Genomic DNA, 25,327 nt, shown 5'->3' on the forward strand with positions numbered 1-25,327 from the left:
AACATCGACACTCTGCAATTACTTCCGGGCCCGCCGGGCTGGCACGAAAATTTGCCCATCAGGGCTGATGGTCTTTAAATTTAATTAGTTACCGACAGTTGGGTAGCCTGACAGCTGTGCGGCGGTGTTGTCACGGTGTTTCCCGAGTGTGACGGAGAGCGAGTGGTTGTTGGTGTTTGTTGGAAGTGCTGCACAGCAGGCAGCAGGAGCTGCAGAAGTTTATCGTCGTTTCGCCTGTCGTTCGGCTGCGTCGACATGCTGGCGTCTCTGCGTCGAGCTTGTGGGCTCTTCGTGAGTAAAATCCACTTTTTCGGAGGACTCCACCGTTTCGCCGCAGTTTACCTCTCCTCTCGTCAATAACCTAACCTCAAATACCTTACATAATCTTCCAATTTTAATCGACTCTTTGTAAAACGACTTTGCGCTTGAACGTTAAATTATCTACCTGACTGCTCACAGATCAGAGGATCGTGATTTATTTAATGTGAAATATGAACGACTCGCGTACTGGGAGAGACTTACGCTCCGACGACGACGACGACGTCGCACACGTTCCATCCCATTCTTTATTCACGATCGAAGCTTCTCCGATATTGATTGACACTCTCATTTACTTTGTTCATTTTGTTTTTGCTCCTCTCCAAATATTCATTTAAATTTATAAAAGCCAAAAGAAATAAAACGAAGGGGCAAGATAAAAGTGCTGGCGTGTCCGAAGGCACGGCAATTTCTTCATCTTGTTAAGTTCCGTACACTCAATAATCGTCACTTGACCCATCACTTGATCCGTACACTTGACTCGTATTCAACATCGATTTTCTGTTCTCAACAGGCTGCGAGAAACATTAGGGGAGTGCAAACAACGGCAAATCGTGCGTCGGATCAGTTGTTCATTGTAAGTAATGCAACAATAAGGCCTGTTCTTTACAGCTGAACTGGAGCTGCATTAGAGTTCACAGTTTACCTTTTTCTTTTCTACATTGGAAGAAGAAAGATAAACCCTGAACTAGTGCAGTCAGTTCAGCTGTAAAGAACAGGCCTGTAATGTTACCGTCAAAATCCATAATTCATTAAAACTCGGATTTACTGGTTAAAACTAGAATGATTGATTAGACATAAAATCGAAAACCCTATATGGACAATACAATTATAGGCCTCGTTTTGCCCTGTAAATAGGGGAAGGTTGGACACCTCGCTATGCGTGAAAAGCCGAAAACATGTGAAACCCATGTGTGAAACAATACAATTATAGACCTCGTTTCAACTAAATTTAAAACTAGTTTTTAACTAATGAAATCGGGTTTTAACGACTATGGATTTTGACGGCAAACAATAATAAAAATTAAATCTTCACTAACAGTGAATAAATAAAATAGCAATAACAGTAAATTTGAACTAGAATGTTACGTGAATTTCAGCACAGAGACAGCGAGCATGACAATCCCAATACACCGTTCGAGTTCAACGAGGCGAACAAGAAGCGGATCGAGGCGCTCCTCGCGATCTATCCCGAGGGCCACAAGCGCGGCGCCATGATACCCCTGCTGGACCTGGCGCAGCGGCAGCACGGCTGGCTGCCCATCTCCGCCATGCACAAGGTCGCCGAGATACTGGACGTGCCGCGCATGAGGGTGTACGAGGTGGCCACGTTCTACACGATGTTCAACCGCAGGCCCATGGGCAAGTACCACGTGCAGATCTGCACTTGCACCCCGTGCTGGCTGCGGGACTCGGACTCGATCGTCAACGCCGTGACGAAGGCGACGAATTGCGAGCTCGGCGGCACCTCCGAGGACAAGCTGTTCACCGTCTCGGAAGTGGAGTGCCTGGGCGCTTGCGCGAACGCCCCGATGTTCCAAGTAAACGACGATTACTATGTACGTAAATTTTGCCTCTTCGGGAATAACGGCAGTTTTGAGTGAAAGCGTACTCTCTGTACTTGCTGCTCCTTTCTCTTTTGCAGGAGGATTTGACTCCGGAAACCGCCACGACTATAATAAATGCTTTCAAGAAGGGCGAGAGACCGTCGCCGGGCCCACAGAATTCTCCGAGATTCGCGGCCGATCCCGCTGGCGGACTCACGTCGTTAACGACCCCGCCACCGGGTCCTGGATTTGGAGTTAGGTCGGATTTGTAAAATATGTGTTTTCGATTAGGGTTAATAGTGTACATTAACGAATGTAAAAAAGTTTCAATAAACAGTATATCAAAATAGATATACGGATAGCGGATTATTTTGTAAACGCATTTTCGTACTTTGAAATACTGTTTTTCTTTTCTTGGAATGTAGCTATGTTCTCATTAAAAAAAAATAAAGCTTTTAATCAAATAATTATATTGTAAATTGTTAAAAATAACATTTCCTTTTGTAATTGTGAATTCAAAAAAATCATACATGAAATATATTACTATCTAAATAAATTAATATGCATTTAAAAAAGTTAAAGTTTTTAATTCTATATCACAAGAATCATTTATTAATATTAAATCTTTATAATTAATAATATTAATATATAATTAATATTTATTAATATTAAATGTTATATTTTTATATCATAATTTATAAAGAAAAAAATCATAATATATTAATTAAATATTCATGACTGCGTGTGCCATTTAAAAAATTTATTTAAAGTAAATTTTCTTTCATTATATCTGCATTAAAACGCGTGATCAGTTTACCCAACATAACTGACGATGAATACAACACAATAACCAGACACAATCCGCCGGTTACCGGCGGGTGTGCGAAGGTGAGACGTGCACGCTGCGAGTAATTTCATCGTTTTCGTCGTGCTGATATATTCGTGACGCCGAGCACATGTGCGGACAAGCCGAACGATGGACGAACCCGTTGCAACGACTGAAAAATCGAAGAAGATAGAGGCTATAAACAAGGAAACGGTCCATCACATCTGCTCCGGCCAGGTAAGGTTAAGTATGCGATTAATAAGAAGCGTGTAATTAGTTGTAAAGTAATGTTCTCTTATAAAAAAAAGACCCGTGAGATACTATATTATACGAATATTTTATCAGGTAGTGCTCGATCTTGCGATTGCAATCAAGGAGTTGGTGGAGAACAGTTTGGACAGCGGAGCTACAGTGATCGACGTCAGGCTCACCGATTATGGCAAAACGTGCGTTAGCGTCAGTGACAACGGCAGTGGCGTTTTGGAACGGGACTTCGAAGGCTTAGGTAGGCCCGTAGATTAAAATAATTATGAGTAATTAAAAATCCGACAAAATTCAGTTACGAGCAACGGAAATTATACATATTTAACTTGGAGTCAGTAATGCGGTAGCTCCTCTTTCCTTCGATCAGGCTTGAAACATCACACCTCGAAGCTTCGGGAATTCACGGACCTGACCGAGGTGAGTACATTCGGCTTCCGCGGCGAAGCGTTGAGCTCGTTGTGCGCCCTGTCCGAGCTGAGCGTCGTCACCAGGCACTCGTCCGGCGAGCACGGCTTCAAGTTGGAGTTCGATCGGGGCGGCGTGCTCGCGAGGAGGGAGGCGTGCGCCAGGGAGAGGGGCACCACGGTGCACGTGAGGAACATATTCAGGAGTCTGCCCGTGCGAGCGAGGGAGTTTCAGAAGAATCTGAAGAGGGAGTACGCGCGCGCCATCCAGGTCCTGTACAGCTACTGCCTGGTCTCCACCAACATCAAGATCACGTGCTCCAATCTGGTGGCGGGCAAATCGCCGAGTCTCGTCGTCGCCACGAGGAGCACCGGCGACGTGCTGAGCAACGTCAGCTCCGTGTTCGGCAACAGGTCTCTGGACGGGATCGTTAAACTCGAGCTGCAACCCCCGGACGAGGCGACGCTGCAGGAGCACAATTTGCCCGGCGACGTTACCGTGGATTTCGACTGGGAGTGCTACGTGAGCACTTGCGACCACACCGTCGGACGTTCCTCGCCCGACCGGCAGTTCTTTTACGTGAACGGACGGCCGTGCGACCTCACGAAGGTCGGCAAACTGATCAACAGCGTGTATCACAAGTACAACAGTAAGCAGTATCCGTTTGTCTTCTTCAATGTCAAATTGGACCGGCAGTGCGCCGACGTTAATGTCACGCCCGACAAGAGGACGATATTCGTTACGCAAGAACGCCTGGTATTAGCGACACTGAAATTCAGCCTGACAACAAAATGGGACAAACTGCAAGGGAATTTTACCGTCAAGACCTTAACGGAGTTGAATTTTGGCTTGAAAAGGACAATCTCGCCTAATCGCGCGCATCCGCCGGCTAAAAGATTACAAGTATCGCCTTCGGTATCGCCTTCGGTATCACGTACTGTGAAGGAGCGTGATATACAGACTAATATTAAATCAATGAAAAAGCCCGTAGATGTAGAAATGGTGATAAGTATAGTAGCGATAAGAGAAAAATTGAACGAAAAAAGAAATATCGCTAGAGCACCTGCCAGTACAGCTAAAAGAGTAAAATATAGAATACAAATGGAAGCTAATCAAGGCGAGGCTGAAAAGGAGCTTCAGAGAGAATTGACGAAAGATTCATTTGGCAAGGTTGGTAATGTGAGAATATATATATAATTTTTTATATATCAAAATCGAAATATTATACATTTATGTTTTGAACTTAGAAATCTTTTATAGATGGAGGTAATAGGTCAGTTTAATCTTGGTTTCATAATAGCTCGCTTGGAGGATGATCTGTTTATCATCGACCAACACGCCACCGATGAAAAATTTCGCTTCGAGAAGCTCAGTAACGAAACGAAGCTGAAAACCCAGAAGCTTATTGCACCAAAGTCGCTGAATTTCTCCGCGTTGAATGAAACGATACTCATAGAACATCAGCAAACGTTCGAAGATAATGGATTTACCTTTAATATCAATGAGCAAGGTATGCACATGCAGTTCTCAGAATTTTTATCAATTCACAATTCTCTTGATTGATTAAACCAAGGATATTAGTAAAATGTGAAATATTAAACTACTGCTTTCTATAATTTTCTATATTATGTTTCCTATAACTATTTTTTTTTTTTTACAACTTTTAGCTGAGCCTGGCAAGAAAATAGAATTGATAGGAATGCCTGTCAGTGGTCACTGGCAGTTCGGTCAAGAGGACATTGAGGAGTTAGTATTTCTCATCAGAGAAGCAGGCAATGAAAACAGGGATAGGAGTATATATCGTCCGAGTCGTGTCAGGCAAATGTTGGCATCGAGAGCGTGTCGCAGCGCGATCATGATCGGCACAGCGTTAAACACCGGTGAGATGCAGCGGCTGCTAACGCAAATGGCGCAAATGCAGAACCCGTGGAATTGTCCGCACGGCAGGCCCACCATAAGGCACCTGTTGTCCTTATTATTAATAAACAAGTGATCTGTGATGTTTTCACGAACGTATTTTACGAAGACATTTGTGTTCAAATACAAGCAAATAATTCTTCATCCGCGTTTACGTCTTTAAAAAAAAGTCTCAGTTCGCGAAATTAAAAAATTACATAAATAAGAATAAAATTCATTTAAGAAACGAAAATCTTGTAGATATATTTTACATAGTATATTGTTTCTTCACGGTCTCTTAAAATATATTCTTTTACAGTATCCTAGAGAATGATATCCTATTACACGCTAATCGTACGGAATATATTGAATCCCGAATGCGCGGTCGATATCATAGTTCCCGGGCATTGCGGGTGCCAGTGCAACTCTTTGATATCCGACTGACCCTGATGTATGAACAGCAACTGCGGCGGTAACTTGGCCAACACGCTGTCCTGAGGTTCCTCCGTGTCGTCCGCCTCTACCGACAGATCCCACTGAGCGATCTGATCGTCAGCACCGCCGGAGGCAAACACCGTGGCTTCTGCGGGATGCCACTCCACGGTGGTGACTGGCGCGGTGTGCTGCTTGAAAATGGCGACCGGGCTTGCGCCGTTAGGTCCGAACTGTCGCATGTCCCATACGCAGAGCATCCCGTCGTCCCCGCCTGATACTATAAACTGACTCTCCTTCGGGTTCCACGAGATAACGTTGACGTCAGCCGTGTGAGCGCCGGACGCCGTCAACATGCACGCGTTCTGTGGACTTGCTCGCGTGTCCCAAATCTTTATGCTGGAACATATTAATCTTTATAATAATTTGCGAGGCAGCAATATTCTCAATTCAATTCAGTAATGACAGGGTTGCCACAGACCTGGAAAACCGGGAAAAGTCAGAGAAAGATATAAAAGAGCCTGGAATTTTGAAGTTTGCTCACAATTTCCTTAAAGGGATCATTATTGTTTTATCGACGAAATTCCATAATTTTTGCACAATGTTTTTGTATTATTGCTTTTTCTGATTTGAAAATCTTTTTCCAGAATTAAACAACAGACAATAACAGTAGACAATATAGAATGAAAATGAAATATAGAATGAAATGATTTTATACGAAAATAAGAAAAATTTTCGAAAATTACAATTTCGTTCGAGACTTCTCTCTGTTATTGCAATCGAAAATATTCTGAATGTTTAGCAATATTAAAGAAATGTCTATAGGAATCTTTCTGCTTTTACCATTGACTTTTTGTCTGGTCCCCAAGCAAAGGAAAATTCAGTTATACCAAAGAAATTTTTTCTGTAGTTTAATGCATAACAATGTCAAAGTGATATTAATAATTTGTTGGCCTGAATTTGCATTTGGGATTATATTATGTTATTTAACTTCTAAATTTATTATATTCTAATAATATAAGTTACCTTTCTTGTAATACGTATCTTCTAAACATTAAAATTTAGATTATACATTCGATACCGATCATGGCAAATTTTCCACTGTCGTGTGGAAATCATGGAAAAGTCAGGGAATTTCAAAATTCATTTTCTGTGGCAATCCCGAATGAGTAATAAATATTTTGTAACAAATACGAACCTTTTGTCGACGGAACACGATGCGAGGACGTTCTTCTCATTCGGCGACCACTGCAGATCCTCCACGCTGTGCGGGGCGTGCGAATTGTATGGCCGTTGGTCCACGTGCCAGGACGCGCCGCTGTTGTCGACTCGCCATATGTGAATGTTACCCTTGCAGTCACCGGACGCCAGAGTGCCCGGCTCCGTGCGGCTCCAATCGAGGCCGAATCCTTCGGACAGATGGCCCTTGAACGCGTACAACGGCTTAATCGCCGCACTCGCTTTATCGCACTTGTTACGATATGCGGCCAGCAAGCCGGGATTTTCGACTGCGCTCAACTGTTCCTGCAGGTTCCAGATATTTACGCGCCCCAGCTCGCTCCAACTGGCAGCCAGGATTGCTTCGCCAATTTTCGTACATCTGTGAACATTACAAATGGGAACTTCAGCAAAAAATATATATTCCACAGCCGTCAATTGTCAATGACGGACCTTTCCGGAATATTTCCTTACCTCACTCTATTAATACATCCTTGGTGTTTTATAGGAGCGACGTTCATAATCGGCTTAACCTCGCCGTTCTCGTCGTCCTCGTCTTCCGAATCGCTCGATTCGCTCTCCGAGTCATCGGAGCGCTGCTTAATACCGTGCAAATTGGACATCTTCATGACGAGGAGATTGTTAACGTGCGTCCTGGCGGCTTGCGTCCCAGCGACTATGTACATGCTTAAGGGATAACTCTCCCTGGCGTTACCCAGATCGTCCGGTATCACGTCGAAGCTGAGGCACGGTGCTCCAGATTGCGCGTGATGCAGCAATCTGTACGCCGACTTGTCCACAGCGAGCTCCTCGTCCTTCTGCAGAGCCTGTCCCGGAAGGTACACTTGGGCTTCCTCTTGACCTTCATTCGCGTTTTCGCCATCCATGGACTCGTCGCTGCTCCCGCTACTCTCGTCCTCGTTCGTGACATCCTCCATCGGTTCCTCCTTCATTTCCTTGGGCTCTTTAAAGTGGACAGGCATGTTAGATAAACGCAACGGTGACTGCAATAACGAATTTTATAGTTCTTTAATAACACATTAAAAAAAAAAGATATTAAGTTTTGACTGTTTTCCGGCCAATATGAAGAAATTTCAAGACGTACAAATTACGTATCATATTGAAATGCTACTTCATTTGTAAGGGAAGTGGCATACTGCTTATCTCGGGGAAACATTGGAAACCTGGGAGAAATCGTAATCGAAAACAATAATGTTATCGCGTTTATTGCTGAAAATGTTATTAGGTAAGACATCAAGGCATCAAGAATTAAATTAAAGGACCGTATAGCAATGTGATAGCATTAGATTTTATCTTGGGGAAACATTGGAAACCTGGGAGAAATCGTAATCGAAAACAATAATGTTATCGCATTTATTGCTGAAAATGTTGTTAGGTAAGACATCAAGGTATCAAGGGTTAAATTAAAGGACCGTGTAGCAATGTGATAGCATTAGATTTTTATTACCTTTAATCATGATTTCTCTCGTTTTTTTATCAAGGTAAGTGATACACTACCCGATTCCGCTTAAAGTAATCCTTTATATGATATATAATTTGTACGTCCCAGAACTTTATGTTGATCAAAAAAACAGCCAAAATTTAACATATTTTTCTTTATATTTTATTGAAATTTCAATGTATCTTGTGATGTATCCTAACCTCAGAGATTGCTGATCAAAATATTACAGATAAGCTATATTAACTAAACATATTTTCAGATAAACTTGTACTTACCTAAAGAAACCTTAACGGTTAATTCCTTAATATATTTACAATTATTTTCCTTTTTTAAATATAAGATTAAATAAATAAATTGGCTTTATCCCGCTCTATCCGCATTACATACAAGCAACAGCCATGTGGGTCTTTTCGCCATCTGCGCATGCTCAAGAACTCGTCATGTGTGTGTGTGTGTGTGTGTGTGTGTTTACATACACTTTTAATTGGCACTTGATTTTTGTTTACTTTGAAAAGAAATTAAAAAAGAAAAAATATACAGCTAAAAAAAGATGATTATATTTGTCTAAATTAGTTTTTTCAAAGCTTTTGTTTGAAAAGATATAGATGTATATTCAAGCTTCAGAAGGAAGAATGTAGAGGCAAGCATAAAATCTAACACATAAGGATACATATAAAGAGAATTGAATAAAAATATATAATTATTTTTAAATAGTAAAAATTTTTAATGTCTCATATTTGAGTCCGCTACAAAAAGTTGTTCGCTTTCTCCTTCAAATCCTTTCCTTCCATAGAAATCTCGAGAATCTATGCAATACAAACTATATTTGTCATCACAAAGTATCGCAAAAAAAAAAAAATAAATAATACAGAAAATTAGAGATATCTAAAGTCGTACATTGTTCGAGAAACTCAAGCTGCAGTAACGAAATATTAATGAATCGACGTTACGTTGTTTGCGAAAGAAATTCGATATAATAGTAATTTATCTTCTTTACCACAGACGGAGGGTATAAAGAGCGGCAGCTGTGCGCGCATTTTCTTTGTATATAATTCGCAGAAATTATTACAAAATTTATTCAAGAAGTTAATATACAAAGTACACAATTTATCGTCCGTATATTAACAAGTACAACGCAACTTTTCCTTCGCCTCGACAAAATGTAGAAAAAGTTGTTTCGCGCAGCTGTACAGAGCCGGGATATGCGATACGTGGAAAAGGATCACGTGTATGGCATCCTACGTATATTAGGCACAAACACTAAATAATAATGACAATAAAATAAAACAATATTGGCTTAATCACTCGCGCGTTCGATAAAAAGTCATATCGGAAAAATGAGAATTCGATTACATGTACATAAGAAAAAGGAAGGGGGGTGCACCTTCGCGAAACGATTCATCAACAATCTAAGACTAAACGTAATAATAATCGTAGTAATTAACCTAAGGATAATAATCATAAGAGATATAAGCACATAGATAATATCAATTTATATATATAAAACACAACAGTAGTTGCAGTAGTGGAGGTCCCTTAGGGGGAGAAGGGGGGGAGAAGTAACGGCGAATTTTTGCTCGGAGAGACAACCCGAGTGGCGCGGGAGGGGGGGAATCGAATTCTGGATTAAAAACGTTGGCTTTTCGTGATTCCGCGCGACGATATATTAGCTGTGCTCGCTCAAATGGGTGGTGTTGTTACTAGAGTTATTCATTAGCTCGATAGACGCCATCGTGGAGTGCGAATGATTGGACAGCTGAGAGGTGGGATTGTGCCGTGGATTGGTATTGTGGAGGCTGTGCAGGTAGGAGCGCTGGACGGGCTTGTGTTGACCAAGCTGCAGCAGGGCCTCCGGTATGGTGAACCACTTTCGCTTCCGGCCGATAGCGCGCGAGTCCTCCCATTCTGGCAGCTCCTCGGTCACTCGCATAACCCACACTTCCGTTCGGTGTTTGTGCTCCGTGTTCTGTAAAAGGGAGAAGAGCCCACACGGTGAAATGGAATGGACCTATACCTCAATGGGAGCCGCTGTTATCTCGCTTGGGAGTCTCACGGTCTCTCGAAATCGAACAACAAACGAACGCGACTGAGAGGTAACGATTTAATTACGTACAAAACGCGGCACGTTAATAAAAAAAAAAAAGGAAAAAAAGTAAACAGAAAGAACAGCACGCGACATCGAGGTTGAATAATATCTGTACATGGCATACATCACGAGTTATAACCTCAAATGTGCCGAGGCAACGGCCCAACTGTCCTAGAACGCCAGCCTCCTCCCGGACCTCGCGGAGAGCCGTGACCGATGGTTCCTCCTCGGGTTCGACGCCGCCGCCTGGTACTATCCAACTGTCGGGTCTTCGACTGGATGTAACTAGCAGTACCTGCAGAAGTTGTACAAGTACACGTGAGAGAGCGAGAGAGAGAGAGAGCGAGACCACGTGCGAGAAAGCTCGACCTCGACGAGAGACGAGTCCAGGTCGATTGACGATCGGGTCAGAGATCGACTTTCAGACGGGGAGACAGAGAGGGGGGAGTAAGAGAAACTAGCCGGCTCGCGAGACGAGGGTACGCGGCGACGAGTCGCGTGCCGGCGAGGATTTACAGGTGGCTGCCATCTGCTTAGGCTCGGCTTACCTCGTCCTCGAGATCGCTCTTGACGCAGATACAGGCGGCCCTGCGTCGGTAGCCCTCCGAGTCGTAGATGCGGATCGAATTCGCCTTCTCCTTCACCATGTCGCTGTTGTTGTTGTTGTTGTTGTACCGTGGATACCCTCTCCTCAGATCTTTCCGTGGATTCATAAATAATCGTCAAACGGCCCGACTGGCCAGCCTGTGCATCCGTGTCGTCCTAACGTTGCTCGTAGCCGACATATTATCGACATCGAGTCCACTTTGCCGTACGTAAAAAGGCGTGTGCGGCCCGAAATTCACGTGTGTGTGCACGGTGGTTAGCGGTCAGATGCGCCGCCACCCGTTTGCGTGTGTGTGTGTCGAGAGCTGCCCGATGCGCGTTCCTTCCGCTCGCAACGACGAAACGCGTCTGCCGTCACCGATCTGTGTCGCCCGCGCGGTAAGCCCACGAACAGAAACACACGGTTCTGGAGCCAGACGCTCGCTATAACCTCCAAGGCAACCCGAGGCGCTACCGCACCGACCAACCACGACCCCGCCGTGCGCGACCTCCCTCCGCCGTCCCGCTGCTCCGAGTCGCAGCCAATCAATTCCGTTCGATCTCTACGCGTATTTTTGTGGCTCCATCGCGTGGCGGCAGACTCTTCGTGTCTTCGACGCGCGACGTCCAATGAAAAATTTTGTTTGTTTTTTAACGAATTTAAATAATCACGAGACAATGGCAAGTAAAGGAGAAAATAAAAATGTGGAAATGCAATTGAAGCGGTTAGATTTGTATACATCAGAATCTTTCTAAATGATAATCAATCGTGCCAATTTAAATTTTAATTGCTCTGTAAAAGTTATTTGATTTTCTTTCTAAATTCATGTATATTTAGCGTTCCATGTGCAAATTAGTCTGCATTTTGTACTATATTTATCTCTAATTAGGTCCATTAAAATTTAATTAAAAATTAATTAGAATTTCTTATTCAGATTATTATTCAGATATGCTCTTAATCAGATTTATTATTCAGATATGCTTGTAATTTTATTCTCAAATTTCAAGAGTATTGACGGATTAATTATTAATATCAACTTGATGTCTCGATAATCATGTTAAACTATCTATTCTGACATCATACACGTGTCTAATATATGATACTTGAAGAAATAGTGGAAAAATATTCCAAATTAAAATTGTACTGCCTATAAATTATACATATATTGCCTTTAGGCAACATATATTACACATTGTAGAAGATTACACGTTTTATCTTTGAATTATAAATGAAGTTGGGAAATTTCCTAAGAGCGAATTTCCTAAGAGCAGATAAGAAATAATCATTATAGATAAAAGTATTCCATAAGACGATTCATTAAATTATATGTGATATTATGAAATACAGAATAAACTAAATGTTGGCTCGAGACAGCGCACAGATATTTCCAGAAATTTCAATAAGAGACTGTGTGTGCCACTTGAGGTTTTTCTCAAGCATTCGCAAAAACAAATTAAAAGTAGTCCCGTAATAAAATGGAGTTTCCTGACAGATAAAAAAATTAAATTTTTTACAAAATGATTCGTCAAATATATACGATAATATATAACGGTATTTTCACTACATAAATATGTTATAAACTATATATATTTATGTAGTGAATACACAGATGTTTCAGGAAACGTGTTCCATACTACCTGAGTATCGATCATAAACTTTTTCTTCAGAACAGAAATGTGAAAAGTGAAAACACCGATGAGATACTATTGAAGATATCTTTAATAGTGTGTCGTCGATGTTTTCACTTTCACGTTTCTGCCATAAAGAAAAAGTCACATGATTGATGACCTGAAGTCTTTCTGAGTCATTTGTAAGAACAAAGTTGAAAGTCCCACAACAGAATAGAGTCTCCTGACAAATAAGAAAAGTAAATTTTCTACAATATGATTCATCAAATATACGTATGACATATGACAGTATCATTCATGACATAAATAGTATACATACTTATATAGTGAATAATGTGCAACAGCTCTTTCAGATCAAATTAATATAAATTCAAATAAAAATGACGGAGCTTTACTTATCATCTTAAAAGAATTTTTCAAGAATTTATCTTCGAATTATACTCACGAATAGAAGGTGTTTAACCAGTAAATCTTAATTCTACAAATGACACATGAATTTTGCGTAAACAGAGTTTTGTGTCAATAATAAAATAATTTCGATCTGATATTTGAATATAAATATTGTTCGACTTAACTTTCAATAAAGCAAAATCAGGCTAGTCAAAGAATCAACTTGTGAACTTATTGTACAATAATTTGTACAATAATCATTCGGAACATTTACCCGTAATTACCCGTGATCGCACGATTCACCGCGCTCCTGCTCGAGGCACATGAAAAAAGAAAGCAGTTTGTAAAATTAGACATTTCGTAAATCGAACGTAGCTTATAAACTATATATTTAAGTCAATAGTGTCATACATACAAATGGTTCATTACAACCTGTGTGTGTCCACAGTTACAATCTTGCGAGTTTTAGGCTTCCATCGCCTTCCATTCGCGATCTCTTTATTCTACGGAGCTAGATTAGACGCACTGATCTTTCTCGGGCTCTCACGTTTCGTTTGATGGTAGATCTACAGCCCCGCAGGTAGAGGAATTCCGTATACCGTATGTTTCTCTTTAATTAAAAAGTATCTCTTAAACGTAAAATCAACAAAGAGCATATCTTTCTAATTTTCCGTAATGAATTAACGGAGACAAGATGACGAGGGATCGCATAAAATGTCTCCAGAACCCCAGGCGTCTCTTCCTTTTAAATTCTTTAAATAACGTAGAGTTAATTTATACCGTTAAAAATGTTACACAGTTGTCGAATAATTAAAAATTTAAATAAAAATTAAAAATTAAATTCGCGTTTCTAGTTTGGAGAGAGAAAAAAAAACAAAATATTAAAGTCTTAGCAGAACTTTAATTTAAAGCTTGCCAATTAATATTGAACGCTGAACCATGCGATGATTCAAGGACACTCTCTATAATCGGAAAATAAAAGGCATGGACATGCGAATTAACGTTCATCAAGAAAAAATAATTTGCATTATTTCGTGCATTTCTTTCTCGACTAATTAAAAAACGAGTATCATTGAGTCTGTTTATTATTTTAGTTGCAGTTCCTGCACGCCTTGCTACCGCGCCTTCGAATACAATGCCCGTTTCCTTCTATTTATATAATTTTAATACAGCACGTGTAAGGAAGTACAACTAAGATATGAACAGATTCACAGTACGGAATACCGCTACCGAGATCGAGAGCGAGGTGAGCACGTGCGTTGCATGTGTGTCGCGACACACGCACGCATCCGCACGTGCTCCCCGACGTTTTCGTCGTTCGCCGCCGCCGTCGCCGCTGTGGGATGCACGCGATCTATTTGCGTACCTTCCCTCACACACGGCGCGCAATTACCCTTCTTCCGCTTTCTTCCCCGCATTCCGTCTCCGTATAAATCGTCGCATACAACGAGCCTTACACATATCGTAAAATCGATAAACGACCAGCCGCGAGACACAATCTCCCCGTCCTCGATCAGTAAACGAAATACAAAGAGAAACCTCCCCGCAACGCTTTTCATCGCTGTTACCAATCTTCGTCTCGAGTTACCTTTGCATCCTCTTTCTCTCTCTCTTACTCTTTTTTCTTTAGTTTTTTTTTATTTCTTTACGAAATCGAGCTTGTCTCTACGGCCACTTACCTCTCATATAGCTTAAAAAAGGTGTGTATACATATACATACAGGATGTTTTAGGCATCGCGCACTTTCTCTTGAATACAGATACTGCTTTTCTTTCGATTTACGTGCTTATTTAATTTAATAATTTCGATATCTTTACCAATAAATATCTTTTTTTTAAGGTTTAAATTAATTTTTTTTTAGTTTTAAAGACCGCTTGCAGTCCAACGAGCGACTCTCTTGTGGCTCGCGAAAATTCTTCTCGCTTATCAGTGAAAAAAGTCTTGTTCAGCTTTTTAGATATCTAGATATCCGTCGAGAGAAAGTGTGCGAGAGAGTATGCATATATATATACACATGTATATGTACATACTTTATTTATGTTTACGCGTCGATTTTGTTAATATAATTTATTTCTAGTTCCTCTCGGTTTTTTTTTGCATCGCACACTGCCCTTCGCTCCTCCGTTCCTTCCCTCACTCTCCCCCACCTCGTATATTCGTCTCATTGCTTTCGCCAGTTTGTATCCTTAAACCGCACGCAACAGACAAGTCCGAGCCGAACATACACGGTTTTCCATACATCACCGGAACAATGAGAGACTTTGATTGTTCGTATTACAAAAACTACTTCTGCTGGGTTATGTCAATCCTTATCCATATACAAAAGAGATTAATTATACAGTAGGTAAATCCTCAGTAATCGACAATAGACTGTACACATCTCGGTAACACGGAGCGTGTCTCAATTCTCTCTAATAACAACAAAAGAGATTTATCACATTAGTATGAATCTCAGTAAGGAAGGTTAAAATCAGAACCTTTATTGTTACTACAGCATCAACAGTGTTACGTCGTCATCTCCAGCGCTCGAAACTCTTATACATTCTGGCCCTCCCTTTTATGAAAGTATCAAAAATATCCTTTCTAGCACTCATTCCCCAACAGACAACGGAAAATTTTTTACGATATATCGTCTCAATACTAAAAATCAATAAAAGTATACAACTAACTTATCTAAGGTAGAGCTCACCTGCTCCTATGCAGGTCTCCTTGACTAAGATTCGTCCTGTCCCCCTTTTCCAGAAAGAAAAAAAAGAACCATAAAAAGAATAAGAAAAAAAACCGAAAGAAAAACATGATTTGATAATAATAAAGATTGTCTTGCTTAAGCGCTAAATCTCGAGTTCAAGAGGTAAAACTAAGTAAAATTTATAAATATGATACAATTGATATTAAGCGATAGAGCAATAATAGATTAATTATAGATACGTGTAGGTAATAGCATTGTATCGTTGAATCCTATGGCGATTTTTTTTCTGTTTGTTATTTAAGTCCTCCGCTTAACAATAGTAGAATTGAGGATTGAATTAAACATCAGTGTTTTTCCCGTGTGTTCGATTTGATTGAGCGAGTCTCGTTCAGTCGAACAATTCACCGCACGCACCAATCACCATTGCGGACTAGCAGCCACCTTGACTAGCTTTTTTTAAATTTTCTGCCATTTCCTGCCACCTCAATCCCATCGACGTGTATGTCCTCTGGGCTAGCAACTTGTTCCACTATACTCCATCAACTTCAGCAGGTACGAATCAATCTCCAGGATGTTCAGGGCAGCTACGATTCACTTGAAACCACTTATCGATACAGCTAGAAAAAGCATCGATACAGCATGAAACTTTATATTATCTAATCCTATCATCGTAATTTAAGTAACTGAAGGCGATATACTTGTTAACTCGAAATAATTAATAATTATTTTAATACTAGTCTTTATCTATTAATTATTTTAATATTAAAAAATTTCGATATTAAATGATATACTAATATTTTCATAATAAATTTATAGCATTATAACATCTTATTTTCCTTTAGTCAATTTTTTTGAGATAATCAAATTTCTTCATTAACAGCACATCTTTTGTTGCCTATGTTAAAAAAAAAATAACAATAAGATTGCATTGTCGTACATACTTTTTATGATATATACAGAGACAGGGCAAGCGGGCTATAAGATCTCCAGATTGTAATTCCTCCAAGCAAATGACACATTCGCCTTTTCCATCCGTAAGCACATCCTCTGCCATGGAAATAAGCAAGGGCGTTAACATCCTGATATTTAATTATCATCCTAATTAAATCAGACGAGCATCGCTTCGCGAAAGTAAAAACGAGTTCGCCGACTGGTGAACATTGAACATGTAGAGAAATGACATTAGACAGCACGCATCTCCAAAATCGGGACATAGGACGTCTTTGATCTTGAGACATGGTGCTGTCTGGGTATCTATCGCTCATCGAGACAGACACAAATACTCGTCATCGATCGAAAAATCGTCACCCACTCACCATTGTAACTGAGCCGTGGCTTGGTCAGGCACATGACCAGGTGACACTCGATATCGTCCGGCAGAATGAACTTGGAGCATACGGGACACTTTAGACCTTGAACACAAAGGCAGAGAGAGAGTGCGTCAGAAAGCGAGGGCAAGCGAGCACAGCGGGAGGAGAGGGCGACGAAAGGGAAATGTGAGGGCTGCAAATCGGAAGGACGCCTTTACCGTAAAAGACCCGTCTGACCCGGTCCACCGGCACCACAGCCTCGGCCTCGTGCTCGTTCAGGCACGAGCTCACTATAATTCCCATAATAGACCCGACATAACCTCAGCCGTGGGCCGCGAACCCGCGCGGCGATCCTCTCCCGAGCCTCATCCTCTCTCCCGCCCTTTGACCGCCGTCGCGGGTGATCCTCGCCGGCGAGCCGCGACACGCCCTCCTCCTCCTCCGCCTCCAACTCCTCTCGCTCTCTCCCCGGGGCCGCGCGGTTTCGCCACCGGACTTTTAACTTTTCACAGCCGACGCCGAAAATTTTTTTCTCCCCAGGTCCCGCTGATGCGTGTGTCCTCGGGCCATCATCGATTGTGGTACGCGGTTACCGGGCCAACCACCCCGGCAACACGCGTCAAAACAAACGCCCCCTGTCCCACCCGCGAATCATCGTCGCGCAGCACCGAGCGAGCCCCACACCGTCCGTCCGCGCGGCGCGGGGCTCTCTCGCTCGCTCGCTCCTGTGCTCGCTGCGCGGTTGCGCGACCTAACCTCGCTTTTTTGCGGCGCTCCTCTCGGCAATTAGGTTAGAGACCGCTAGTGCTCGCGATTAATGCCCCCGCGCGCGAGCGAGAGACCACCTCGAGACGCGTTGCGTGACGGCACGCGTCTGAATAAAAAATAAATAAATAAAAAAAATATCCTGTCGCGCGCGAAATGCTGCACGGACAGGGATCGGCGGACGCGCGACGAATAACTGACGGCTGGGACTTATAGTCGCGAATGGGACCCCGATCGCTCCTTTCCTCGGCGATGCCGTTTCGCCCCTAAGCGCTCCTTCGCGCGCCCCGACGAACAGAACCGTAGCGGAACTGATCAATGATTCACACACGTGTGACGATGCAATGACGATGATTTGTTGACTTTCAGCGCCGCGATAAGGTGCGAGATTTAGCGTAGCGGATCGACGACGATACGCTACGTGTAACGCATGATGTTTAAAATTACAAAGCTTTACGGACTGTTTACGGACGATCCGTCGAAGCGAGCGGAGTTTTTTCAGGCGCGGGAGGGGGGGAGGATCCAGGCTCTGGAAATAAATAAACACGCACGCAGACACAGGGGAAGGGGAGGGGGAAGGGGGGAGCTTACCGTTGAGGGACCAAATGTGCGAAGGCAAGCTGTGAGCGGCGTAGACGCGACCGCTCTCCTCGTCCGTGTCGTCGGAGTCGAGCTGCGGCAGGCCGAGGGCCTGGCCGACCCCGACCCCGACCGAGGTGGAGAGGCTGGCCTGCTCGGCGGAGGAGAGATCCGGCACGGAGCTGAGCGAGCGTGCACGCTGCCTGCTGTCCCCGGACATGCGCGAGTTCTGCGACTGATTCTGCGACTGCTGGTGCTGATGGTGCAGCATGCCCACGCCGCCGGGCAGGGAGCGGAGCATGGAGAAGCCCTGCATCGCGGTCTCGTTGGCCCCAGTGGACGACTGACCGTTGCCACCAGCGGATTGTGCCACGGTGCTCGCCTTGGCTCCCATCCCCCGGCTGTGATGACGAGATGAATTTGGGGGGTTGAAAAAAAAAAGGTCGTCCGAACCACGTGTCCGTCCCGCCCGTTCCGCCCGCTCGTCCACTCGTCTCTCTCCCTACGACTGTCCGCCGCCCCCGGCGATCGGAAGGACTCTCGGCCCCGTCACCCGGTCACGCGCGGCCGACCGGGGTGGAATAGGGTGGAAAAGGGGGCAACCGCGACAACGCCTCCCCCGGGTACCTTCTCAGGTCCTCCTGGCAGTGGTACGCGCGCACACACACACATACACTGGCAACAATCCCCAAGCGGTCCTCGCGCGCCTCCGTCTCGCCTTCCGTCCTCTCGCCCTCGTCGTCACGACCTCCTCGTTCTTCCTCCCCCTCGCGCTCCTCACGACGGCGCGGCGTCGGCGTCGGCGTCGGCGGCGACTGCGGGCGGCTGGACGACCCTGGCGCGGCCCCACCGGCGGGCGCGACGCTTCCTCACAGCACCTTGGGATTTAACTTAGGCCGGAATTTAGCAGACGTGCGCCACAACAAGCAAGTCATTTCGTCCGCGAACATACCAGCAGCGGCTCGTCGCACAAAACATTCCCCGACATCTTAAACTTCCTAGATGTCAACACGGTCGGCTCGCGCAGACACTCCACTCCACTTCGCGACGTTGCGCGCGCGCGCGCGTGCACGTCGCGGGCTACGCGCGATAGACACGATACGACACACGATGCGCCGTTTACGTGCGTCAACGCCGTCAACTCTTCGGGAGAGCCGGGAGGAGTGCGAAGCGGCGAATTCTGATTGGCGACTCCATGTTGTCGACGCGTACTTCGAGGTATGTATATCGGCGAAGCGCGATTGATTGCTTAAAAAAAAAAAGATGTGATATCTTTTACACTCTCCTCTCGAGTTTGTTGTTTTCAATGTTACCGCATCTCTCCCGCGGTATAATATTCCAATCAACCCAGCGACAGATTTTAAGGCTTGAATTATTATTACGACCGACTTGTTGAAAGCAGAGATGTCGAGAGGGAAATTTGAAATGGGGAAAATAAAATTATAACATACATTAAAAAAAAAACGTATAACAATATAATAATAATAGTATAACAATAACGTATTTAACTGTACCTTTTTTAAATTAATTACAACTACCATCCTTTTGCCTTGATGAAATGTACAATAAATTATTACGTTGTATCACCAAATAATAGCACAATCCAAGAATTTTTTAAATAAAATATCTCTCTCGGTATTTCCTTAAGATACAAAGAAAACGACACCCCACCTTATCAATATAATCCATTAATCTTTAATGTGAAAATATCCGACAGAAATATTAATCACACAACATATACCAAAAATTTATGTATACATATATTTATATATATATACTTTTCTTCTTATAAATACGTAGTATATATATGTACAATTTAATCGATATAAAAATATCTAAAGATGCCTCGCAATCTTTATACACGTACAATAGGTTTCAAAACGGCGAAAAATGGCACGTAGTCGGTAAAATAATTAATTAGTAGTTTTGACATAGGTTACGAGTATCAGCCTTTGAATCGGGGCTCAGAGAGCTCCAAGGGGTATCGAGACATTTTTGTAGCTTCGATCCGGACCGAGTCTCATCGTCGGCGTCGCACATCTCGTTGATCTCGTAGTGCTCGTATACCAGTCTGTCCAGCCAGTCGTCGAGATCCTCGCCGATTCTGTTCTGACTGTGCGTAATTTGCTCGTTCGCTATCACGGATTTCACCAGCTTCGACCAGCTTTTGTTCATCTCCTCTGTAATATGATAGACGATGCTCGGACCGTCTACTATCTCCTTCGCCTTCTCCAAGTCTATCCTCTTGGTCTTCCAGTAGGACAGCGGAATTACTAGGAATTTCAATTTCGCTATTAGTTGAGTGTCGGCGACCAATAACAGTCGCCAAGTACCAACGGCTAATTGTTCGTTCAGCTGCGGCTTAACATGTCCCACCTTAAAAAAAAAAAACATATGAATTAATAACATTAAGAAACCGGCAAAAAGATAAATAAATAAAAAGAAATTCGAATTATAAGAGTGACTCGAAAAATCACCCGTTTTTGGGCCCTCGATTTTGAGACTGAACTGTATGCCAAATGATATCTTATAATGAGACATTAATTATAGAGATGTTTCATGCTGAGGTGACAATTGTTATCAGAGCTGGAGACGAAGTCAAAGTTCATTATGGAATTGTCAGAATTATAGATCTGCCAGGTCCGGTATTTTAAGAAGGTTAATCCCAGTCTTACGTAAAAAACACTTGTTTTGGATGTAAAAAAATCGAAATTTTCGCGTAGAGAGACGCAATAAGTGATCTCCCTCCGGCTGTGATAAAAATTATCACCTCAATCTGAAACTTCTCTATGATTAATATTTCATAAGGTACCATTTGGCACACAGTTCAGTCCCAAAATCGAGGGTGAAAAAACCACCGTTTTTTGGGTCACTCTTTGTTCATATAATTACCAAGCTCATCTCTTCGAGCAGCATGTGATTCACGTCGGCGAGACGGCCGTGCGGATCGATCCACAGGACTGACACGTTCTGCGGTATCGTGACACCCGCGTCGAACTCGTAAGCCAAGACCGGAGTCGAGTACGGCCCTATACTGCCCATGAAGTTTCTGAACGTCTGCTCCTTCTGATCGTAATCCGTGCTAACGGAGAGACTTCGTATCTTCCCTAGCCACGATCTACTAGCGGAAAAATTGTGTCGCAGAGAGATCAAAACCTCCACGCGTCTCGCGCGACTGTTGGGCAGTGCGGATACGTCGGAGAGCTCTTCTTTGCTCTCCGTCAGAATTAGAACACCGGCGAAACGATTCTCGCGAAAGTACGCGGTGTTTTCCAACAAGCGGACACTCTTGTGATCCATGTTCAGTTTGCGGTAGACCAATCGCGCCAAGGAGTACGAGAGCGTCAGCAACGCGTCGTCCGGCAGTGGACTCAGGTCCGCGTGGTGATAAAGACTTTGCCAGTACATGTCGTAGCCCCGCGATCTCGTCGTCTTGTTTATACGATCGGGATACAGCCATTCCTCCACGCGATTTATGATTCTGTGATCGATGACGGGCTCGAATTTACGGGCGAAGAATATGTTGCGATCCACCGTGTTCCGCAGCCGGTTGAAATCCTCGAGTTTGAAATCGTTCGGGCTGCACCCGCACCAATCCACCACGGCCTTGTACTGGCACTTGCAGCCCAACTTCCTCTTCCAGTTAGTCATGTGCAGATTATTGTCTATGTAAGTATTGCAGAAGCGTGAATTTCTCATGACCGTGTGGAAGAACGACTCGGCCGGCAGCAAGGTGTATTTGAACAGTTTTAAGAGATTGGCTACCAGCTGATCGGGATTCGGATCCGCGACGTACTCGACGAAGTCTCGGCTCAGAGCAAACCAGTCGCTACCACCGTCGATTTGAATACCTGTAATAAAATATTGCATATAACTACATGCAGGCAAATTTATATCAATATGCTGTTTATGCTAAGAAATAATTTTTCAATATGCCAGGCGTTGAATTATATCAACATCGGAATGTTATCTACGAAATATTAAATTCTTTGGTACTTGAAAAATTATTCAAAAAAGGTAACGCTGAACAATCTTAAAGGCAATATTCATAATCATTTCTTATCTATCTTTAAAGAATTATATATATATATAAAATAGATAAGAAATTAAATATTAAATTATAGACGAGATATATATAAATGTATGATATATGTATGCGTCATGTAACGCACGCATACATATATCAACAAAAAATGAACTATCGTTTTAAAGACTAGGCAGCAAACAGAAAAATATAAGCAGTATAATAAAATAATAAGAAACTCACTAATTATTGCTTAAAAAAATAATCAAATAAAGAGATTGTGTATATAAAATAAAGATACTTGATTTTAACATACCATTTGGTAACTTTCGATCGCCGATTCGCCACATGCGTGCCTCGCATTCGACGAAGGTCTTGTCTAAACCCTGCTTGGCTATGAAACGCTGAACTTCCCTTCCGTGCGACTTCGCGAAGTTCATACCTTTGTTCCAACTGAGAAACTCGGTCAGCTGACTATTGCTTTTCAAGGGGAAGTCGGATTCCGATAGATTTACGAGAAAATCCCAATGCTGATGATAGGCGAGCATCTGTTGTGCGGACTTTAAAAATGTCGTCAAGAGACTCGCGCCACCCCAAATACTCGCGTGTCGCAAGCCCTCCCCCTTTGCCACTTTGATATTATTTAATTTACACGATTTCTCCAGTTCCAACATTTCGCGATACAAATAATCCTGCCTCTGAAAATATACATAATTTGATTGAAACAATATTCATCTGTAGTTATCAATATGTTGTTACGTTCAATGTAATAAGTTTATAATAGAAATTACCACAGAAAAAGTTTAAACAGAAATATGTAATAAATTAGAAATTCCATTACATGATGATGTAAAATTAATCCATTGTTTTTGCCTTATCAAAAAAAAAAAAAAAAAAAAAAATTAGAATAAAAATAATCTTTTTACACTGTTAAACTTACCGCGTCAACGTGGATATAAAATAAATGCGAAGGATGATATAAAATACTGATAAGTCGTTTCACTTGTCGACTCGCTCTACCATTCACCGTCAGCAGATAAGCTATTCGCACCGGTTGCTCGTGTTCGTTTCTTAAACTCGAGTTTCTCGCCTCTTGGGCCTTGAATTCTGTCGATACGAGAAAAAAAAGGACCCTTTAATAATTCCATAGGATGCCTACATGCATTTAAATTGCTCTCACGTACTTTGAATTCCAGTCCAATATATGTTAATCGTTAAATAACCACCGCACGTCTGTCTCGGATTGCCGGAACACTTCATGTTGCAGCTGGAATCTGGTAACCGTTTCGTCTGCAGCGGCTCCTCCATTCCGCAAAAACATTCTACCCTAAAATCACACAGTGTTTCAGAAAGATATAATCAAGGATAAGGATAGCATATTTGAAGGGGTGCCTGAAAAAATGTTGCAACCATCATTTTTATGAAAAGTGATGTTTCAATGGAAAAATGTTGATTGTACAGTCGTCGACATATCAGTTGTGACATTTTTTTTAAATAGGTTTCGAAACGCACTAATATTTTGCAAATGCGAACCACAATTGGTGTACTGACTTTAAATTAAAGATAGTACACCATTGTAGCTAGCATTTGCAAAATATTAATTACCTATAAATATATATACACTAAAAACCTATGAAAAAGTGTTGCAACCGATGTGTTCACGACTATACATTGGCTAAACATGGTGAAATTTAGTGGTAAAAAAAAAAAATGTTGGACGCAACGTTTTCAGAGATTGAACTTTTCTTCATTTATGTCAATCGTAGAATCAATCGATTGAGATACTAACGAGTACTCTGTACCAGCGTACGGAAATCCCGATTGAAGACACATGTAAGCGCAACGCTCGGGCGTATTGTTCCCTTTGAAGACGTGATAGTAACCGGAGAGCGCCCGCAACGTCTTGTCGTCCTTGAAGCAGCCCAGGTTGATCGGCATGCCTGTGAAACCTGGGGAACGGGGACACGAGGATTGTACTCTTTCCGGGTACAACGAACCCTGCTGGCTAAGGCACGTCACATTGACAATGCGCTGCTTGCACGCCTGGCTCTGGGCGCGCGTCACAGCGCTCACCGCCTCCCGGACCGTAACCTCGCACGCGGGCGTGAAGTTCAACGACTTGCGATCTAGCTTGATTCTGGCGGTGCGATTTCTCAGCTGGGACTGCGGCTGAGTTTGCCTGTTGGAATTCGCTCGCTTGTCGGGTGGTAGTTTCAGTTGACGCGAGCCCTTCGGCAGGCCCTCGTCCTCCTCAGGTTGCGAGGAACCACCCTGTAATTTTTTTATTAAATTGTCAAGTATTCTATCGTCATTGTCCTCGCAAGAGGGAGAGAGAGAGAGAGACGTAGGTTAGGCGGCTCACCTCTCCGGACGACAGTCGGCTGGACTTGCCCTTGTCGCTGTCCAGGCCGAAGAACGTGTGCAGGTAGACCTGGACGCACAACACGGTGATGCCGAAGGCGAAGATCAGCCGGTACTTGCGCAGGCAGCTCGACGAACGGCCGCCTGCGGGGTGGCTCTTGGTGGTCGCCATTGTCTCTCGCCCTTCGAGGCTCTCGTCGCTCGCGGATTACCGTCGATCGCGACGCGCGACCGAGGGAGGCCGGACGAACGACTCGATCCCGTCACGACGACGGCCTCATCGGGCGCAGGAATTAATCCACGTTCCCCGTGATTCAGCGGACAACCGAACGCGCGTCTCCACTCATACGCTCCGCGTCGCGTCCCGCCCCCATCGCACGCAACTCGCGCACAACCACTAAATGCACTGCGACGCGACCGCGTCAAGAGACGGCATCCCCTGAAATCCCTGAATGATTAAAATTAAGCGCAAAGGTTAGGTCGCGCGCGCGCGCGCCTGGTGAGGTTAGGCTCGTATGCGTCACAGCGCGCGTGCCAGGGG

At 43.3% G+C, this 25,327-nt stretch overlaps 6 protein-coding genes across 9 annotated transcripts; 2 read left to right on the forward strand and 4 right to left on the reverse strand.

Annotated features, from left to right (window-relative positions):
• The first annotated feature begins 87 nt into the window (after window positions 1–87).
• Window positions 88–2,231, forward strand: LOC105448652 (NADH dehydrogenase [ubiquinone] flavoprotein 2, mitochondrial). The gene is made up of 4 exons (XM_011687350.1): window positions 88–291; window positions 833–895; window positions 1,419–1,877; window positions 1,964–2,231. The coding sequence occupies exons 1-4, from the start codon at window positions 256–258 to the stop codon at window positions 2,135–2,137; spliced, it is 732 nt and encodes a 243-aa protein (XP_011685652.1). The 5' UTR covers window positions 88–255; the 3' UTR covers window positions 2,138–2,231.
• Window positions 2,232–2,739: 508 nt separating this feature from the next.
• On the forward strand, window positions 2,740–5,560 carry LOC105448654 (mismatch repair endonuclease PMS2). The gene is made up of 5 exons (XM_011687354.1): window positions 2,740–2,928; window positions 3,037–3,196; window positions 3,323–4,530; window positions 4,621–4,870; window positions 5,028–5,560. Exons 1-5 carry the CDS (start codon window positions 2,842–2,844, stop codon window positions 5,351–5,353), a joined length of 2,031 nt encoding a protein of 676 aa, XP_011685656.1. The 5' UTR covers window positions 2,740–2,841; the 3' UTR covers window positions 5,354–5,560.
• LOC105448653 (glutamate-rich WD repeat-containing protein 1) lies at window positions 5,495–8,781 on the reverse strand. 3 transcript variants are annotated; one of them, XM_011687353.1, is made up of 4 exons: window positions 8,644–8,781; window positions 7,381–7,870; window positions 6,887–7,288; window positions 5,495–6,087 (listed from the first exon to the last, which is right to left on the reverse strand). In XM_011687353.1, the coding sequence occupies exons 2-4, from the start codon at window positions 7,857–7,859 to the stop codon at window positions 5,598–5,600; spliced, it is 1,371 nt and encodes a 456-aa protein (XP_011685655.1). In that variant the 5' UTR covers window positions 7,860–7,870; window positions 8,644–8,781; the 3' UTR covers window positions 5,495–5,597. The 3 variants fall into 3 exon arrangements, with proteins under 3 accessions (XP_011685655.1, XP_011685653.1, XP_011685654.1); XM_011687351.1 differs by having other exon boundaries at window positions 7,381–7,910; XM_011687352.1 differs by lacking the exon at window positions 8,644–8,781 and adding an exon at window positions 8,375–8,573 and having other exon boundaries at window positions 5,519–6,087.
• Window positions 8,782–9,068: 287 nt separating this feature from the next.
• LOC105448655 (diphosphoinositol polyphosphate phosphohydrolase 1) lies at window positions 9,069–11,560 on the reverse strand. 2 transcript variants are annotated; one of them, XM_011687355.1, is made up of 3 exons: window positions 11,003–11,560; window positions 10,579–10,749; window positions 9,069–10,334 (listed from the first exon to the last, which is right to left on the reverse strand). In XM_011687355.1, the coding sequence occupies exons 1-3, from the start codon at window positions 11,165–11,167 to the stop codon at window positions 10,035–10,037; spliced, it is 636 nt and encodes a 211-aa protein (XP_011685657.1). In that variant the 5' UTR covers window positions 11,168–11,560; the 3' UTR covers window positions 9,069–10,034. The 2 variants fall into 2 exon arrangements, with proteins under 2 accessions (XP_011685657.1, XP_011685658.1); XM_011687356.1 differs by having other exon boundaries at window positions 10,594–10,749; window positions 11,003–11,558.
• A 1,870-nt stretch (window positions 11,561–13,430) lies between these two features.
• On the reverse strand, window positions 13,431–18,795 carry LOC105448657 (E3 ubiquitin-protein ligase znrf1). The gene is made up of 4 exons (XM_011687357.1): window positions 18,414–18,795; window positions 17,064–17,159; window positions 16,689–16,794; window positions 13,431–16,364 (listed from the first exon to the last, which is right to left on the reverse strand). The coding sequence occupies exons 1-4, from the start codon at window positions 18,793–18,795 to the stop codon at window positions 16,307–16,309; spliced, it is 642 nt and encodes a 213-aa protein (XP_011685659.1). The 3' UTR covers window positions 13,431–16,306.
• A 1,067-nt stretch (window positions 18,796–19,862) lies between these two features.
• LOC105448658 (xylosyltransferase oxt) lies at window positions 19,863–25,217 on the reverse strand. Its single transcript, XM_011687358.1, has 7 exons — window positions 24,788–25,217; window positions 24,215–24,696; window positions 23,610–23,752; window positions 23,366–23,532; window positions 22,742–23,123; window positions 21,294–22,252; window positions 19,863–20,777 (listed from the first exon to the last, which is right to left on the reverse strand). Exons 1-7 carry the CDS (start codon window positions 24,956–24,958, stop codon window positions 20,319–20,321), a joined length of 2,763 nt encoding a protein of 920 aa, XP_011685660.1. The 5' UTR covers window positions 24,959–25,217; the 3' UTR covers window positions 19,863–20,318.
• Between the last annotated feature and the right edge of the window lie 110 nt (window positions 25,218–25,327).

The sequence above is a fragment of the Wasmannia auropunctata genome, unplaced genomic scaffold (assembly GCF_000956235.1).
Source record: "Wasmannia auropunctata unplaced genomic scaffold, wasmannia.A_1.0 LD336083.1, whole genome shotgun sequence".
In the NCBI taxonomy this organism is placed as follows: Eukaryota; Metazoa; Arthropoda; class Insecta; order Hymenoptera; family Formicidae; genus Wasmannia; species Wasmannia auropunctata.

What these genes read in the sequence shown, in the direction of transcription:
- LOC105448658 (XM_011687358.1), bottom strand. Translation starts at nt 24,958, where the DNA reads ATGGCGACCACCAAGAGCCACCCCGCAGGCGGCCGTTCGTCGAGCTGC. An exon ending in TACGCTGGTACAGAGTACTC is followed by an intron (nt 23,753 to 24,214) that starts GTTAGTATCTCA and finishes GTGTGATTTTAG; the next exon opens with GGTAGAATGTTTTTGCGGAA. An exon ending in CGATCGAAAGTTACCAAATG is followed by an intron (nt 22,253 to 22,741) that starts GTATGTTAAAAT and finishes ATTTTATTACAG; the next exon opens with GTATTCAAATCGACGGTGGT.
- LOC105448653 (XM_011687351.1), bottom strand. Translation starts at nt 7,889, where the DNA reads ATGCCTGTCCACTTTAAAGAGCCCAAGGAAATGAAGGAGGAACCGATG. An exon ending in GGATGTATTAATAGAGTGAG is followed by an intron (nt 7,289 to 7,380) that starts GTAAGGAAATAT and finishes TAATGTTCACAG; the next exon opens with ATGTACGAAAATTGGCGAAG. An exon ending in TCGTGTTCCGTCGACAAAAG is followed by an intron (nt 6,088 to 6,886) that starts GTTCGTATTTGT and finishes AATATGTTCCAG; the next exon opens with CATAAAGATTTGGGACACGC.
- LOC105448654 (XM_011687354.1), top strand. Translation starts at nt 2,842, where the DNA reads ATGGACGAACCCGTTGCAACGACTGAAAAATCGAAGAAGATAGAGGCT. An exon ending in ATCACATCTGCTCCGGCCAG is followed by an intron (nt 2,929 to 3,036) that starts GTAAGGTTAAGT and finishes ATATTTTATCAG; the next exon opens with GTAGTGCTCGATCTTGCGAT. An exon ending in CGAAAGATTCATTTGGCAAG is followed by an intron (nt 4,531 to 4,620) that starts GTTGGTAATGTG and finishes AATCTTTTATAG; the next exon opens with ATGGAGGTAATAGGTCAGTT.
- LOC105448655 (XM_011687355.1), bottom strand. Translation starts at nt 11,167, where the DNA reads ATGAATCCACGGAAAGATCTGAGGAGAGGGTATCCACGGTACAACAAC. An exon ending in AGAGCGATCTCGAGGACGAG is followed by an intron (nt 10,750 to 11,002) that starts GTAAGCCGAGCC and finishes CAACTTCTGCAG; the next exon opens with GTACTGCTAGTTACATCCAG. An exon ending in TTGAGGTTATAACTCGTGAT is followed by an intron (nt 10,335 to 10,578) that starts GTATGCCATGTA and finishes TCCCTTTTACAG; the next exon opens with AACACGGAGCACAAACACCG.
- LOC105448657 (XM_011687357.1), bottom strand. Translation starts at nt 18,795, where the DNA reads ATGGGAGCCAAGGCGAGCACCGTGGCACAATCCGCTGGTGGCAACGGT. An exon ending in GCCACGGCTCAGTTACAATG is followed by an intron (nt 16,795 to 17,063) that starts GTGAGTGGGTGA and finishes TTTCCATGGCAG; the next exon opens with AGGATGTGCTTACGGATGGA. An exon ending in CTCTGTATATATCATAAAAA is followed by an intron (nt 16,365 to 16,688) that starts GTATGTACGACA and finishes TGCTTTTTCTAG; the next exon opens with CTGTATCGATAAGTGGTTTC.
- LOC105448652 (XM_011687350.1), top strand. Translation starts at nt 256, where the DNA reads ATGCTGGCGTCTCTGCGTCGAGCTTGTGGGCTCTTC. An exon ending in CGTCGGATCAGTTGTTCATT is followed by an intron (nt 896 to 1,418) that starts GTAAGTAATGCA and finishes CGTGAATTTCAG; the next exon opens with CACAGAGACAGCGAGCATGA. An exon ending in AAGTAAACGACGATTACTAT is followed by an intron (nt 1,878 to 1,963) that starts GTACGTAAATTT and finishes TCTCTTTTGCAG; the next exon opens with GAGGATTTGACTCCGGAAAC.